Genomic DNA, 15,343 nt, shown 5'->3' with positions numbered 1-15,343 from the left:
GATGTTCCAGTGCATCAGCAATCAAAAAGCCAACCTGTTCTGGGCGGCCAACGTCCCTCCCAGCGAGGCCATCAACGAATCGAGCAGCTGTCAGGAACGCAAGCGCTTCATCAGTGCCAAGTTCAGGGAGGGCAAGTATCGCAAGTACCACCTGCTGTTCGGGAACCAGGAGGAGCTCAACAAGGTAATGGGTGACGGAGCCTCACGATTATCCAGGGGACCCTATTGTTAGACACGACCGTGTTGGGAACCAGGTCATAAGAACATCAGAACTAGGAGCAGGAGTCGGCCATTCGGCCCCTCGAGCCTGTTCCGCCATTCAGTGAGATCATGGCTGACCTTCGACCTCAACCTGAGACAATGATGTTACTTCCTAAACCGAACCAAGTCTCGGACCCAGCAAGAATTACTCTTCAATTAGTGGCACCTCACAGTGTAATGCCTTGGTTAATACTCCCAACTCTATACTGATGGCAGTAATACCCTTGTTAACATAAGAATTAGGAGCAGGAATAGGTGATTCTGCTCCTCGAGTCTGCTCCGCCATTCAATAAGATCATGGTTGATCTTTGACCTTAGCTCCACTTTCCCCTGAGCCCCATATCTCTTGATTTCCCTGGAATCCAAGAATCTATCGATCTCAGCCTTGAATATATTCAAGGACTGGGCCTCCACAGCCCTCTCGGGCAGAGAATTCCAAAGATTCACCACCCTCTGAGTGAAGAAATTCCTCCTCCATCTCAGTCCTAAATGGCCGACTCCTTATCCTGAGATATGTGAAGGCGTCTTGGAACCCACCCAAGGGACCATCCTGGGTTGGATTGGTGATTTAAAAAAAAAATTGTTCCTGGGATGTGGGCATTTATTGCCCATCCCTAATTGCCCCTTGAGAAGGTGGTGGTGAGCCGCCTTCTTGAATCGCTGCAGTCCGTGTGGTGAAGGTGCTCCCACAGTGCTGTTAGGGAGGGAGTTCCAGGATTGTGAGCCAGCGACGATGAAGGAACGGCCGATATATTTCCCAGTCAGGATGGTGTGTGACTGGGAGGGGAACGTGGAGGTGGTGGTGTTCCCATGCGCCTGCTGCCCTTGTCCTTCTAGGCGGTAGAGGTCGTGGGTTTGGGAGGTGCTGCCGAAGAAGCCTTGGCGAGTTGCTGCAGTGCATCTTGTAGATGGTAGACACTGCAGCCAGGGGCCGCCGGTGGTGGAGGGAGTGAGTGTTGAAGGTGGTGGATGGGGTGCTGATCAAGCAGGCTGCCTTATCCTGGATGGTGTTGAGCTTCTCGAGTGTTGTTGAAGCTGCACTCATCCGGGCAAGTGGACAGTATTCCATCACACTCCTGACTTGTGCCTTGTAGATGGTGGAAAGGCTTTGGGGAGTCAGGAGGTGAGACACTCACCGCAGAATACCCAGCCTCTGACCTGCTCTTGTGGCCACAGTATTTATGTGGCTGGTCCAGTTAAGCTTCTGGTCAATGGTGACCTCAGGATGTTGATGATGGGGGATTCAGCGATGGTAATGGCATTGAATGTCAAGGGGCGGTGGTTAGACTCTCGCTTGTCGGAGATGGTCATTGCCTGGTACTTGTGTGGCGCGAATGTTACTTGCCACTTATCAGGCCAGAGAGACTTCACTCCCCTGGGTCGTAGCACCGCTCATCTTGGACTGGGAATTCAAGTTACTCTGGCAGGCTCTCTGGGGTGGGGGGAGGGGGTAAGATCTGTCTGTCTGGTTTTGGGCGCTGCTGTCTGAGGTATTTGAGCAATGCATGCGGCCAAGAGTTTTAGAATTTAATGGTCCTTCTGAGATTACCCTGGATAATGGTCACGACCGCAAAATATTAGTTTGTGGTTTCAGAAAATAGTATTGAAGAAAGCATTAACCCTTGTTCCTTCCAAGAAGGAAATTGGAGATGATGAAATGCCAAAGGCCAAGCCTATATTGGCAAATCCTACCTCAATATCTGCAGTCTCTCTCCTCAGTGACAGCTCCCTTTGAAAGGGTTTCCTCACCTGTAATCTCTGATCATTTATTCATTGGTGCCGAAGTATCTGTTTAACCTTTGACCCCTCAAGGCAGCCGAGCAGAACAAAGTGTGTCCAGGAATTGGAAAAGGCGTTAACAGGACAGTGTCTCCTTGGTTCATAGTCCCGCACTATCGGAGGAGCAGTACTGAGGGAGTGCCGCACTGTCAGAGGGACAGTACTGAGCGGGTGCCACACTGTTGGAGGGGCAGTACTGAGGGAGTGCCGCACTGTTGGAGGGGCAGTACTGAGGGAGCGCCGCACTGTCGGAGGGGCAGTACTGAGGGAGCGCCGCACTGTTGGAGGGGCAGTACTGAGAGAGTGCCGCACTGTCGGAGGGGCAGTACTGAGGGAGCGCCGCACTGTCGGAGGGGCAGTACTGAGGGAGTGCCGCACTGTCGGAGGGGCAGTATTGAGGGAGTGCCGCACTGTCGGAGGGGCAGTACTGAGGGAGCGCCGCACTGTCGGAGAGGCAGTGCTGAGGGAGTGCCCCACTGTCGGAGGTGCTGCTATTTGGAGCTGTGAGGGTTCAGGTGTTGGAGTTGAAATCCTGTGTGCCCGTAGTTGATCTGTTCAGTGCTTGAAATGGTTTATTGTTATGGAGTCACAGCGGGTGGTGGAGTGAGGATCCAGGTGAGCCATGATCTGATTGAATGGCGGACTTGTCTCGAGGGGCTGAATGGCCTCCTCTGCTCCCTGGCTGGGATACCCCTCTCTCTCAGAAGGTACAACGGCTCTGCTCCCAAGAACCAGTTTAAGAAAAACTTCCCCTTCAAATCGAGGGACAAAACAATCTTAATTTCTTAACCTCAATTTCCTGGTTTATTTTACGGAAGTATTTAAAACCTTGTTTACCTTTGCTGTCCCACTGAACCAGCGGTCATGTCTTCTGTGAAGCTCCTTACGAATTGCTCGGATATCTGCCTCGCTGCTTTATATCACATCGAGAACAGGCCATTGGGCCCCAGCGCTCCGTGCCGGGGTTTATGCTCCACACCAGCCCCCTGCCACCCTCTCCATCTCACCCCATCACCATCTCCTTCTATTCCTTTCTCCCCCCATGTGTTTATCCAACTTCCTCTTAAACCCATCGACACTATTCGCCTCAACCCCTCCCTGTGGCAGCGAGTTCCACATTCTCACCACTCTCTGGGTAAAGAAAGTTGAAGGGTGATCTAATGGAGATATGGAGTGATAGGTGTGGGGGGGAGGTGGTTGTTCCCAATGTTGGGGAAGTCCAGAACCAGGCGTCACAGTCTGAGGATAAGGGGGAAGCCATTTCGGACCGAGATGAGGAGAAACTTCTTCACCCAGAGAGTGGTGAACCTGTGGAATTCTCTACCACAGAAAGTAGTTGAGGCCAATTCACTAAATATATTCAAAAGGGAGTTAGATAAAGTCCTTACTACTCGGGGGATTAAGGGGTATGGTGAGAAAGCAGGAATGGGGTACTGAAGTTTCATGTTCAGCCATGAACTCATTGAATGGTGGTGCAGGCTAGAAGGGCCGAATGGCCTACTCCTGCACCTATTTTCTATGTTTCTATGTTTCTATGTTTTTTAGAGTGGAAGCAAGTATTCCTCGATTATGATGATGATGGGTTGGAAAGGGTGGGGGCTGGGTGGGGGGGTGGGGTGAGACAATGGGGGCTGGGTGAGATGGTGAGGGCTGGGTTGGAGAAGGGGGGGTTGAAAGGGTGGTGGGCTGGGTGGGGGAAGGGGCTGCTTGTTTGGTGCACCGTGCTTTACCAGGAAGGAATCACCGGTTGTTTTCCAGGCACTGTGTGCGGCCGTGGTGACCAGCGATCTGGAGGAGACCATGTCCCTGGTTTTCTGTGGGGCCGATGTCAGCAGCTTCTCGGGGGACCCCGACCTTCCCACGCCCATCGACCTCGCTCAGCACGCCGGACAGAGGCTGCAGGTCGAGTTCCTCAATCAGAACAAGAACTCAGGTGAGCCCTGACCCCAAATCCCCCGAATACCCCCCCTCCCCCGAATCCTCCCCTCCCCCCTGAATCTCCCCTCCCTCCGAATCCCCCCCTCCCCCCCCCCAAAATCCTCAAATCTCCACTCCCCTGTGCATTGCAGGAATCACTGGATGATAAAAAGACCGATGCCCATCCAGAGGGCAAGCTTACAAAGTATCTACAGTTTAGAAACAGCCCATTGGGCCCCCCCGCTCCGTGCCGGGGTTTATGCTCCACACCAGCCCCCTCCCACCCCTCTCCATCTCACCCCATCAACATATCCCTCTATTCCTTTCTCCCTCATGTGTTTATCCAGCTTCCCCCTTAAATGCATCAACACTATTCGCCTCAACCCCTCACTGTGGCAGCGAGTTCCACATTCTCACCACTCTCTGGGTAAAGAAGTTTCTCCTGAATTCCCCATTGGGTTTATTAGTGACTGTCTTATATTGATGGCCCCTGGTTCTGGTCTCCCCCACAATCGGAAACACCTTCTCTACGTCCACCCTATTTATCCCTCAATCAACATCACCAAAAACAGATTACCTGGTCATTATCACATTGCTGTGTGTGGGAGCTTGCTGTGCGCAAATTGGCTGCCGCGTTTCCCACATTGCAACAGTGACTGCACTTGCAACAGGAAGTGGTTCATTGGTTGTAAAGCATTCTGGGAGGTGCTGAGATGGTGCAAGGCTCGATGTTAACGCCAGTTCCTTCTCTTGGATTGCAGAGACCCCACGGCTGGATTTAGGCTACATGGACAAGCATTATTACGTGGCCCCACAATCCATCACTCACAACGGCTTCCTCTACAAGACCGCGTCCGTGAGCAAACCAATCACAGATAAGAAGGCCAAAGAAGGTGAGGCTCCTGATTGGGCGAGAGAGATTCCTTCATTAATGGGTGTCCCTGATGGTGAGACTTGAAGCGGGGGGGCGACGGACCGAGGGTTACTTGACACTCACCGGGCCACCAAGGAGGGTTTCGGCCGGGCCAGCGGCCTGGCACCCAAGAGAGGGGGAGCTGGGGGTGGGTTTGCCCAGGCTGCCTGTTGCCGAACCCGTGGCCGCCATTGTCGGGACGACTCGGGAGTCGGCCGACCATTAAATCAAAATGGCGGCTTGCGACGATACGCATTCCCCTTTAAGGGCCACTGGCCACTTCCCGCCGCGCTAAGCCGTCGGGGTGGGGGGGGCACCGAGCGGCGGTGCCCGCACACTCCGCGGGGCAATTACCCGCCCGTTACCGCCTCTTAGAGGTGGGGGGGTAATTCCTCCCACTGGGCGGTACGAAAACCCAGTGGGGTCAATCGCAGAAGGGTGGGACCCACCACCTAGCCCTGGGCGGAGAGGCCTCTTAGATGTGCTAGCGGGACTTAAAGAAGGGGGGGGTGGGAGGGTAATTTCCCCCACCTCTTCCACTCTCTTTAAAAGTGGTTCCCCGATGGGGAGTCTCCCCCTGTGGAAGGGGTCCCCGATGGGGAGTCTCCCCCTGTGGAAGGGGTATCCGATGGGGAGACTCCCCCTGTGGAAGGGGTCCCGATGGGGAGTCTCCCCCTGTGGAAGGGGTCCCCGATGGGGAGTCTCCCCCTGTGGAAGGGGTCCCCGATGGGGAGACTCCCCCTGCGGAAGGGGTTCCCGATGGGGAGACTCCCCTGTGGAAGGGGTCCCCGATGGGGAGTCTCCCCTGTGGAAGGGGTCCCCGATGGGGAGACTCCCCCTGTGGAACGGGTCCCTGATGGGGAGACTCCCCTGTGGAAGGGGTCTCCGATGGGGAGTCTCCCCCTGTGGAAGGGGTCCCGATGGGGAGTCTCCCCCTGTGGAACGGGTCCCTGATGGGGAGACTCCCCTGTGGAAGGGGTCTCCGATGGGGAGACTCCCCCTGTGGAAGGGGTCTCCGATGGGGAGACTCCCCCTGTGGAAGGGGTCCCGATGGGGAGTTTCCCCCTGTGGAAGGGGTCCCCGATGGGGAGACTCCCCCTGTGGAAGGGGTCCCGATGGGGAGTCTCCCCCTGTGGAAGGGGTCCCGATGGGGAGTCTCCCCCTGTGGAAGGGGTCCCGATGGGGAGTCTCCCCCTGTGGAAGGGGTCCCGATGGGGAGTCTCCCCTGTGGAAGGGGTCTCCGATGGGGAGTCTCCCCCTGTGGAAGGGGTCCCGATGGGGAGTCTCCCCCTGTGGAAGGGGTCCCGATGGGGAGTCTCCCCCTGTGGAAGGGGTCCCTGATGAGGAGACTCCCCTGTGGAAGGGGTCCCGATGGGGAGACTCCCCCTGTGGAAGGGGTCCCGATGGGGAGACTCCCCCTGTGGAAGGGGTCCCTGATGGAGTCTCCCCTGTGGAAGGGGTCCCCGATGGGGAGTCTCCCCCTGCAGAAGGGGTCCCCGATGGGGAGTCTCCCCCTGTGGAAGGGGTCCCCGATGGGGAGACTCCCCCTGCGGAAGGGGTTCCCGATGGGGAGACTCCCCCTGTGGAACGGGTCCCTGATGGGGAGTCTCCCCTGTGGAAGGGGTCTCTGATGGGGAGTCTCCCCCTGTGGAAGGGGTCCCGATGGGGAGACTCCCCTGTGGAAGGGGTCCCGATGGGGAGACTCCCCCTGTGGAAGGGGTCCCCGATGGGGAGTCTCCCCCTGTGGAAGGGGTCCCCGATGGGGAGACTCCCCTGTGGAAGGGGTCCCGATGGGGAGTCTCCCCTGTGGAAGGGGTCCCTGATGAGGAGTCTCCCCTGTGGAAGGGGTCCCGATGGGGAGTCTCCCCCTGTGAAAGGGGTCCCCGATGGGGAGACTCCCCCTGTGGAAGGGGTCCCGATGGGGAGTCTCCCCCTGTGGAAGGGGTCCCCGATGGGGAGACTCCCCCTGTGGAAGGGGTCTCCGATGGGGAGTCTCCCCCTGTGGAAGGGGTCCCGATGGGGAGTCTCCCCCTGTGGAAGGGGTCCCGATGGGGAGTCTCCCCCTGTGGAAGGGGTCCCCGATGGGGAGACTCCCCCTGTGGAAGGGGTCCCGATGGGGAGTCTCCCCCTGTGGAAGGGGTCCCCGATGGGGAGTCTCCCCCTGTGGACGTTATTCCCGCATGGCTTGTGTTGGGCCCTGTGCCGCTCAATCTGTTTCCCGTTGATGTTCCGACAGAGTTCAGCAAGCGGTGGTGCGTGCTGGACAACGGCGTGCTCAGCTACTACGAAAGTGACCGGAACTCCAGCCCCAACGGCACCATCGAGATGCGTGAAGTGGTCTGCCTCGCCGTCAACAGCCCCGTGGCCCACGGGTAGGTTGGTGAACCGGGTGTGCACATTCAGCAGGAGCCCACTGCACCCCTCGCTGCCCCCCCCACCCTCCCTAGGCTTGCAATCCCTTGGGACAACTCCTCACACACTTCGAATCCACGAGTGGTAGCACCTTTGCCTACGGTTGGGCACACAATAAGGAATGTTCCTCCTATCAGTGCGGAGTGTAAACAGGGGGATAAAAACATCAGGAATAGGAGCAGGAGTCGGCCATTCGGCCCCTCGAGCCTGCTCCGCCATTTAATACGATCATGGCTGATCTGATCATGGACTCAGCTCCACTTCCCCGCCCACTCCCCATAATCCTTTACTCCCTTATCGCTCAAAAATCTGTCTATCTCCGCCTTAAATATATTCAATGACCCAGCCTCCACAGCTCTCTGGGGCAGAGAATTCCACAGATTTACAACCCTCTGAGCGAAGAAATTCCTCCTCATCTCAGTTTTAAATGAACAACCCCTTATTCTGAGACTATGCCCCCTAGTTCTAGATTCCCCCACGAGGGGAAACATCCTCTCAGCTCAGCATCCACCCTGTCGAGTCCCCTCAGAATCTTATACCTTTCAATAAGGTCACCTCTCATTCTCCTGAACTCCAATGAGTAGAGGCTCAACCTTTCTTCATTTAAAAAAAACCTCTTCATCTCAGGAATCAACCGAGTGAACCGTGTTAATGACATCGGTATGGAATTGGGAGAGCAGACACGTGGAGCAGCCAGACCGATTTCTGGGATGAGAGGGCTGTCCTATGAGGAGAGGTTGTCTACATTGGGCTGATACTCTCTGGAGTTTAGAAGAATGAGAGGTGATCTCATTGAAACACACAAGATTCTGAGGGGGCTGGACAGGGTAGATGCAGGGAGGGTGTTTCCCCCCGGGCTGGGGAGTCTAGAATTAGAGGGCATAGTTTCAGGATAAGGGGTCGGCCATTTAGGACTGAGATGAGGAGAAATTTCTTCACTCAGAGGGTGGTGAATCTTTGGAATTCTCTGCCCCAGAGGGCTGTGGAAGCTCAGTCTCTGAGTATATTCAAGACAGTGATCGATAGATTTTTGGACTCGAGGGGACTTGAGGGATATGGGGATCGGACGGGAAAGTGGAGTTGAGGTCGAAGATCAGCCATGATATTGAATGGCGGAACAACTCGAGGGGCCGAATGGCCTACTTCTGCTCCTATGCTAGCGTCCCACATTCTACCCTACGTAAACTAGAGCTGATCCAAAACTCGTCTGCCCCGTGTCCTAACTCGCACCAAGTCCCGCTCACCCATCACCCCCTGTGCTCACTGCCCCGTATCCTAACTCGCACCAAGTCCCGCTCACCCATCACCCCCTGTGCTCACTGCCCCGTGTCCTAACTCGCACCAAGTCCCGCTCACCCATCACCCCTGACTGGGAGAGAGGCTGGAGGGAGACAGACTGTGGAGGAGAGAGTGCGAGGGACTGGGGGGAGAGAGAGGGAGAGGGACTGGGGGGGCGGGGAGAGAGACTGCGGGGGGGGATAGTGGTAGAGACTGGGGGGGGGGGGAGAGGGAGAGAGACTGGGGCGGGGGGAGAGGGAGCAAGACTGGGGGGGCGGAGAGAGAGCAAGACTGGGGGGGTGGAGAAGAGGGAGAGAGACTGGGGGGTGGAGGGAGGGAGACTGGGGGGTGGAGGGAGGGAGACTGGGGGGTGGAGGGAGGGAGACTGGGGGGTGGAGGGAGGGAGACTGGGTGTGGAGGGAGAGAGACTTAGGGCAGGGGAGAGGGAGAGAGACTGTGCGGGGGTGGAGGAGAGAGTGTGAGAGACTGGCGGGGGACAGAGGTTGAGTGACGGGGGTGGGGGGGGGGGGAGAGAGGGAAAGGGACTGGGAGGGGAGAGAGGGAAAGGGACTGGGGTGGGGGGGAGAGAGGGAGAGGGACTTTGGAGGAGAGAGACTGGGGGGGGAGAGAGACTGGGGGGGAGAGAGGGAGAGAGACTGGGGGAGAGAGGGAGAGAGACTGGGGGGAGAGAGTGAGAGAAACTGGGGGGTAGAGAGGGCGAGAGAATGGGGGGGAAGAGAGGGAAAAGGACTGGGGAGGGGAGAGAGGGAGAGGGGCTGGAGGGAGAGAGACTGTGGAGGAGAGAGAGAGAAACTGGGGGGAGCGAGGGAGAGAGACTGGGGGGGTGAGAGAGGGCGAGAGACTGGGGGGGTGAGAGAGGGAGAGAGACTGGGGGAGGGGGAGAGAGGGAGAGAGACTGGGGGGAAAGAGGGAGAGAGACAAACTGCGGGGAGAGAGGGAGAGAAACTGGGAAAGGAGAGAGAGTGAGAGAGACTGGGAGAGGGGGAGAGAGACTGGAGGGGAGAGAGGGAGAGATACTGAGTGGGAGAGAGACTGGGGCGGAGAGAGGGAGAGAGACACTGGGAGGGAGAGAGAGAGAGACACTGGAAGGGAGAGAGAGACTGGCTGGGAAAGAGGGAGAGAAACTGGGGGGGTGGGGAGAGAGGGAGAGAGACTGGAGTGGGAGAGAGGGAGAGGGACTGGGGGGAGAGAGGCTGGAGGGAGAGAGAGGGAGAGAGACTGTAGAGAGACTGTGGGGGAGAGAGGCAGAGAGACTGGGGGAAGAGGGAGAGAGACTGAGGGGGGGAGAGACTGGTGGGGGGGAGAGAGTGAGGGAGACTGGGGGGCTAAGAGGGAGAGAGACTGGGGGGGAAGAGAGGGAGAGAGACTGGGGGTAGAAAGGGAGAGGGAGAGAGACTGGGGGTAGAAAGGGAGAGAGAGAGAGACTTGGGAGGGTGGGGGGAAGAGGGGGAGAGACTGGGAGGAGAGAGGGAGAGGGAGAGAGACTGGGGGTAGAAAGGGAGAGGGAGAGAGACTGGGGGTAGAAAGGGAGAGAGAGAGACTTGGGAGGGTGGGGGGGGGAGAGGGAGAGAGACTGGGGGTGGCATAGAGAGGGAGAGAGACTGCGGGGGGAGAGAGGGAGAGAGACGGGGAGGGGGAGAGGAAAAGAGACTGGGGAGTGGGGGGAGAGAGGGAGAGAGACTTGGCGGGGGGGCGGGGGGAGAGGAAGAGGGACTGTGGGGGAGAGTGGAAGAGAAACTGGGTGGGGGGGGAGAGTGGGAGAGAAACTGGGGGGTTGGTGGGGGCAGAGAGAGACTGGGGGGAGAGAGGAAGAGAGAATGGGGGGAGAGAGACTGAGGGAAGAGAGGGAGAGAGACTGGGGGGAGTCGGGCAGAGAGACTGCGGGGTGGGGGGAGAGGGAGCGAGACTTGGGGGGGGGTGGAGAAGAGGGAGAGAGACTGGGGGGTGGAGGGAGAGAGACTGGGGGGTGGAGGGAGAGAGACTGGGGGTGGAGGGAGAGAGACTTGGGGCAGGGGAGAGGGAGAGAGACTGTGCGGGGGTGGAGGAGAGAGTGTGAGAGACTGGCGGGGGATAGAGGTTGAGTGATGGGGGGGTTGCGGGGGAGAGAGGGAAAGGGACTGGGGTGGGGAGAGAGGGAGAGGGAGAGAGACTGGGGGTAGAAAGGGAGAGAGAGAGAGACTTGGGGGTGGGGGGGGAGAGAGCGAGAGAGACTGGGAGGAGAAAGGGAGAGAGACAGAGGGGAGCGAGGGAGAGAGACTGGGGCGGGATGGGGAGAGGGAGAGAGACTGGGGCGAGAGAGACTGGGGGGGGGGGAGAGAGGGAGAGACTTGGGGGGGTGGGGGGGGGAGAGCGAGAGAGACTGCGAGGAGAGAGGGAGAGAGACAGGGGCGAGCAAGGGAGAGAGACTGGGGCGGGATGGGGAGAGGGAGAGAGACTGGGGCAAGAGAGACTGGGGGGGGGGGGGAGAGAGGGAGAGAGACTGAGGGGGAAGAGAGGGAGAGAGACTGCGGGGGGAGAGAGGGAGAGAGACTGGGGTGGAGAGAGGGAGAGAGACTTGGAGGGAGAGAGACTGGGGGGGAAAGAGACTGGAGGGGGGGAGAGAGACTGCGTGGGGAGGTACTTGGGGGAGAGAGGGAGAGAGACTTGGGTGGAGAGAGGGAGAGAGACTGGGGGGAGAGAGACTCGGGGGGGTGAGGGGGGGAATGGAGGGAGAGAGACTGGGGGGTGGAGAGGCAGAGAGACTGGGGGGTGGAGAGGGAGAGAGACTGGGGGGTGGAGAGGGAGAGAGACTGGGGGGTGAAGAGGGAGCGAGACTGGGGGAGCGAGAGAGTGAGAGAGTCTCGGTGGGGGGGGAGAGGGAGAGGTACTCGGGGAAGAGAGGGAGAGAGATTGGAGCGGGGGGAGAGAGGGGAGATAGACTTGGGGGAGAGAGAGGCGAGACTGCGGGGGAGAGAGACTGGGGGGAGAGAGGGAGAGAGACGGGGCGGGGGGAGTGAGGGAGAGAGACTGGGGAGGAGAAGGGAGAGAGACTGGTGGAAGAGAGGGAGAGAGACTGAGTGGGAGAGAGACTGGGGGAGGAGAAGGAGGGTGACTGGGGCGGGGTGAGAGGGTGAGAGACTGGGGCAGGGGGAGAGGGAGAGAAGGACATTCTTGCTATTGAAGGAGTGCAGCAAAGGATCGCCAGACTGATTCCCGGGATGGCGGGACTGACCTATCAAGAAAGACTGGATCAACTGGGCTTGTATTCACTGGAGTTCAGAAGAATGAGAGGGGACCTCATAGAAACGTTTAAAATTCTGACGGGGTTAGACAGGTTAGATGCAGGAAGAATGTTCCCAATGTTGGGGATGTCCAGAGCCAGGGGACACAGTCTAAGGATAAGGGGTAAGCCATTTAGGACCGAGATGAGGAGAAACTTCTTCACCCAGAGAGTGGTGAACCTGTGGAATTCTCTACCACAGAAAGTAGTTGAGGCCAATTCACTAAATATATTCAAAAAGAAGTTAGATGAAGTCCTTACTACGAGAGGGATCAAGGGGCGAGAAAGCAGGAATGGGGTACTGAAGTTGCATGTTCAGCCATGAACTCATTGAATGGTGGTGCAGGCTAGAAGGGCCGAATGGCCTACTCATGCACCTATTTTCTATGTTTCTATGTGCTCGCTGCCCCGTGTCCTAACTCGCACCAAGTCCCGCTCACCCATCACCCCCTGTGCTCGCTGCCCCGTGTCCTAACTCGCACCGAGTCCCGCTCACCCATCACCCCCTGTGCTCGCTGCCCCGTGTCCTAACTCGCACCGAGTCCGCTCACCCATCACCCCCTGTGCTCGCTGACCCGTGTCCTAACTTGCACCGAGTCCCACTCACCCATTACCCCCTGTGCTCACTGCCCCGTGTCTTAACTCGCACCAAGTCCCGCTCACCCATCACCCCCTGTGCTCACTGCCCTGTGTCCTAACTCGCACCGAGTCCCACTCACCCATCACCCCCTGTGCTCACTGCCCCGTGTCCTAACTCGCACCAAGTCCCGCTCACCCATTACTCCCTGTGCTCACTGCCCCGTGTCCTAACTCGCACCAAGTCCCGCTCACCCATCACCCCCTGTGCTCACTGACCTACATTGGCTCCCGGTTAAGCAACGCTTCGATTTCAAAATTCTCATCCTTGTTTACAAACCCCTCCGTGGCCCTCGCCCCTCCCTATCTCAGTAATCTCCTCCAGCCTCACAACCCCCCCCGAGATCTCTGCGCTCCTCTAATTCTACCCTCTTGAACATCCCTGATTATAATCGCTCCACCATCGGTGGCCGTGCCTTCAGCTGCCTGGGCCCCAAGCTCTGGAATTCCCTCCCTAAACCTCTCCGCCTCTCTACCTCTCTTTCCTCCTTTAAGACGCTCCTTAAAACCTACCTCCGTAACCAAGGCTTTTGGTCACCTGCCCTAATTTCTACTTATCGGCTCGGTGTCAAATTTTTATCGCATAATTGCTCCTGTGAAGCACCTTGGGACGTTTCACTACGTTAAGGATGCTATATAAATACACGTTGCTGTTGTGAACCAGGGTATTACTGCCATTAGTAACCAGGGCCTTACATTGTGTCTAATAAAATAACAGGACCTGCAATGTAAAATTAAAGTAGTTCGCTCAATTCTATTTGTGTGTGGAAAAACTAAATTGACCCCTGAGTTAAACTTGACCGGGGCCCAGGAGAGTTGAGGGCCCAGGGGCTCAGGGCCCAGCCCACACTGCGATATGTGCGCGCACTAGGTCCGTGCAGCAGAGCTGGTCTCCAGTCGTCCTGGTTAACCCTTGCCACTGGACCAAGACCTAGCTCTGTCAAGCCCCGTGTGGTGGCTGGTGTGCAACGGTCAACCCACGTTAAAAAAATCCACCCACAGGCATCTTCCACCCTTCAGGATATAGTTCGGGATCTGGAATATTAGGTCCTTCATTGAAACACCTGTGAACTCGACCTTTTTTTTGGGTTGGAAGCAAGTCACCCTCGCTTCGAGGGACCGCCTATGATGATGACATTGTGAGGTGAGACTAATCGCAGAGTTATTCTTGCTGGGTCAGGTAAACTTTGGTTCAGTTAAGGAAGTGACACGATTGTCTCGGCTGTAAATGTTCTCGGACTGATGCGTGCCTTTGGAACTTTTCTCCCCTCAAGGTTCGAACACACATTTGAGGTTTTCACCGACTCGGAGCGCCTCTTCATGTTCGGGACAGACAGCGCTCAGTCCAACAAGGAGTGGGTCAAATCCATCGGCAAGGTAACGCGCAGCGAGTCTCGGCTGCTTAGCTACACCTGTACCCCTCTGTCCTGCGCCGTGGGAGGAACGTCAGTGCAGGAGTGTCTGCAGTGGGCCAGTGCTCCCGGTGAAGCAGCACGATGACGGTGTTCCGGCCCTGGGGATCGCGGCGATCACAGCCCCTGTTGTGTGCGAATGGACAGTGAACAGGGTCTGGGACCTCCCCGGGTGTTTGGGTCAATCGTGGCACCGAGACTGTGGTTCGGTGACCCCCGATCACCTGGGATCTTCCTGTGCCGCTCTGGGCAAACGCAGCTTCTCGCTGGAGGGAACCATGTCCCCTTCCTTATCCGGGGGAGTCATCGGCGGGGGGTGCTGAGGGGGGGGGGCACTTACCTCAGGACCCACAGTCCGATCCTGCGCGCTCACACTCACTCTCTCACTCCCTCACTCCCCCTCACACTCTCTCTCGCGCACACGCTCTCTCGCACACGCTCTCTCTCGCACACACACTCACTCTCTCGCACACTCTCTCGCACACTCTCTCGCACACTCTCTCTCGCACACTCTCTCTCGCACACTCTCTCTCGCACTCTCTCACACTCTCTCTCGCACACTCTCTCGCACACTCTCTCGCACACTCTCTCGCACACTCTCTCTCGCACACTCTCTCTCGCACACTCTCTCTCGCACTCTCTCACTCTCTCTCTCGCACACTCTCTCTCTCTCACTCTCTCTCTCACTCTCTCTCTCACACTCTCTCTCACACTCTCTCTCACACTCTCTCTCACACTCTCTCACACTCTCTCTCACACTCTCTCGCACACTCTCTTTCTCACACTCTCTCGCACACTCTCTCTCTCGCACACTCTCTCTCTCGCACACTCTCACTCTTTCTCTCGCTCTCTCTTACACTCTCTCGCTCTCTCTCTCATACACTCACACACTCTCACTCTCTCTCTCTCTCTCTCACTCTCTCTCTCTCTCGCTCACACACACTCTCTCTCACACACTCTCTCTCACACACTCTCTCTCACACACTCTCTCTCACACACTCTCTCTCACACACTCTCTCTCACACACTCTCTCTCACACACTCTCACACACACTCTCACACACTCTCTCTCACACACTCTCTCACACACTCTCTCTCTCACTCTCTCACACTCTCTCTCACACTCTCTCTCTCACACTCTCTCTCACACACTCTCTCTCACACACTCTCTCACACACTCTCTCTCACACACTCTCTCACACACACTCTCTCTCACACACTCTCTCTCACACACTCTCTCTCACACACTCTCTCTCACACACTCTCTCTCACACACTCTCTCTCACACACTCTCTCTCACACACTCTCTCTCACACACTCTCTCTCTCACACTCTCTCTCACACACTCTCTCTCACACACTCTCTCTCACACATTCTCTCTCACACACTCTCTCTCATACACTCTCTCTCACACACTCTCTCTCACACACTCTCTCTCACACACTCTCTCTCACAC

General features: G+C 57.2%; 1 protein-coding gene across 1 annotated transcript in view; it reads left to right on the top strand.

Moving 5' to 3' along the window:
• Nucleotides 1-15,343, top strand: part of LOC139274675 (arf-GAP with Rho-GAP domain, ANK repeat and PH domain-containing protein 1) — a 253,972-nt gene that overhangs the window by 193,154 nt on the left and 45,475 nt on the right. Inside the window, exons 15-19 of the mRNA XM_070891353.1 lie at nucleotides 2-184; nucleotides 3,799-3,973; nucleotides 4,719-4,850; nucleotides 7,107-7,242; nucleotides 13,751-13,921. Of these exons, the coding sequence (XP_070747454.1) occupies nucleotides 2-184; nucleotides 3,799-3,973; nucleotides 4,719-4,850; nucleotides 7,107-7,242; nucleotides 13,751-13,921 (797 nt within the window). The remainder of the gene's footprint in view (nucleotide 1; nucleotides 185-3,798; nucleotides 3,974-4,718; nucleotides 4,851-7,106; nucleotides 7,243-13,750; nucleotides 13,922-15,343) is intronic.

The sequence above is a fragment of the Pristiophorus japonicus genome, chromosome 10 (assembly GCF_044704955.1).
Source record: "Pristiophorus japonicus isolate sPriJap1 chromosome 10, sPriJap1.hap1, whole genome shotgun sequence".
Lineage (NCBI taxonomy): Eukaryota > Metazoa > Chordata > Chondrichthyes > Pristiophoridae > Pristiophorus > Pristiophorus japonicus.
The sequence above is the reverse complement of the archived record's forward strand: the minus strand, read 5'-3'. Positions and strand labels throughout refer to the sequence as shown.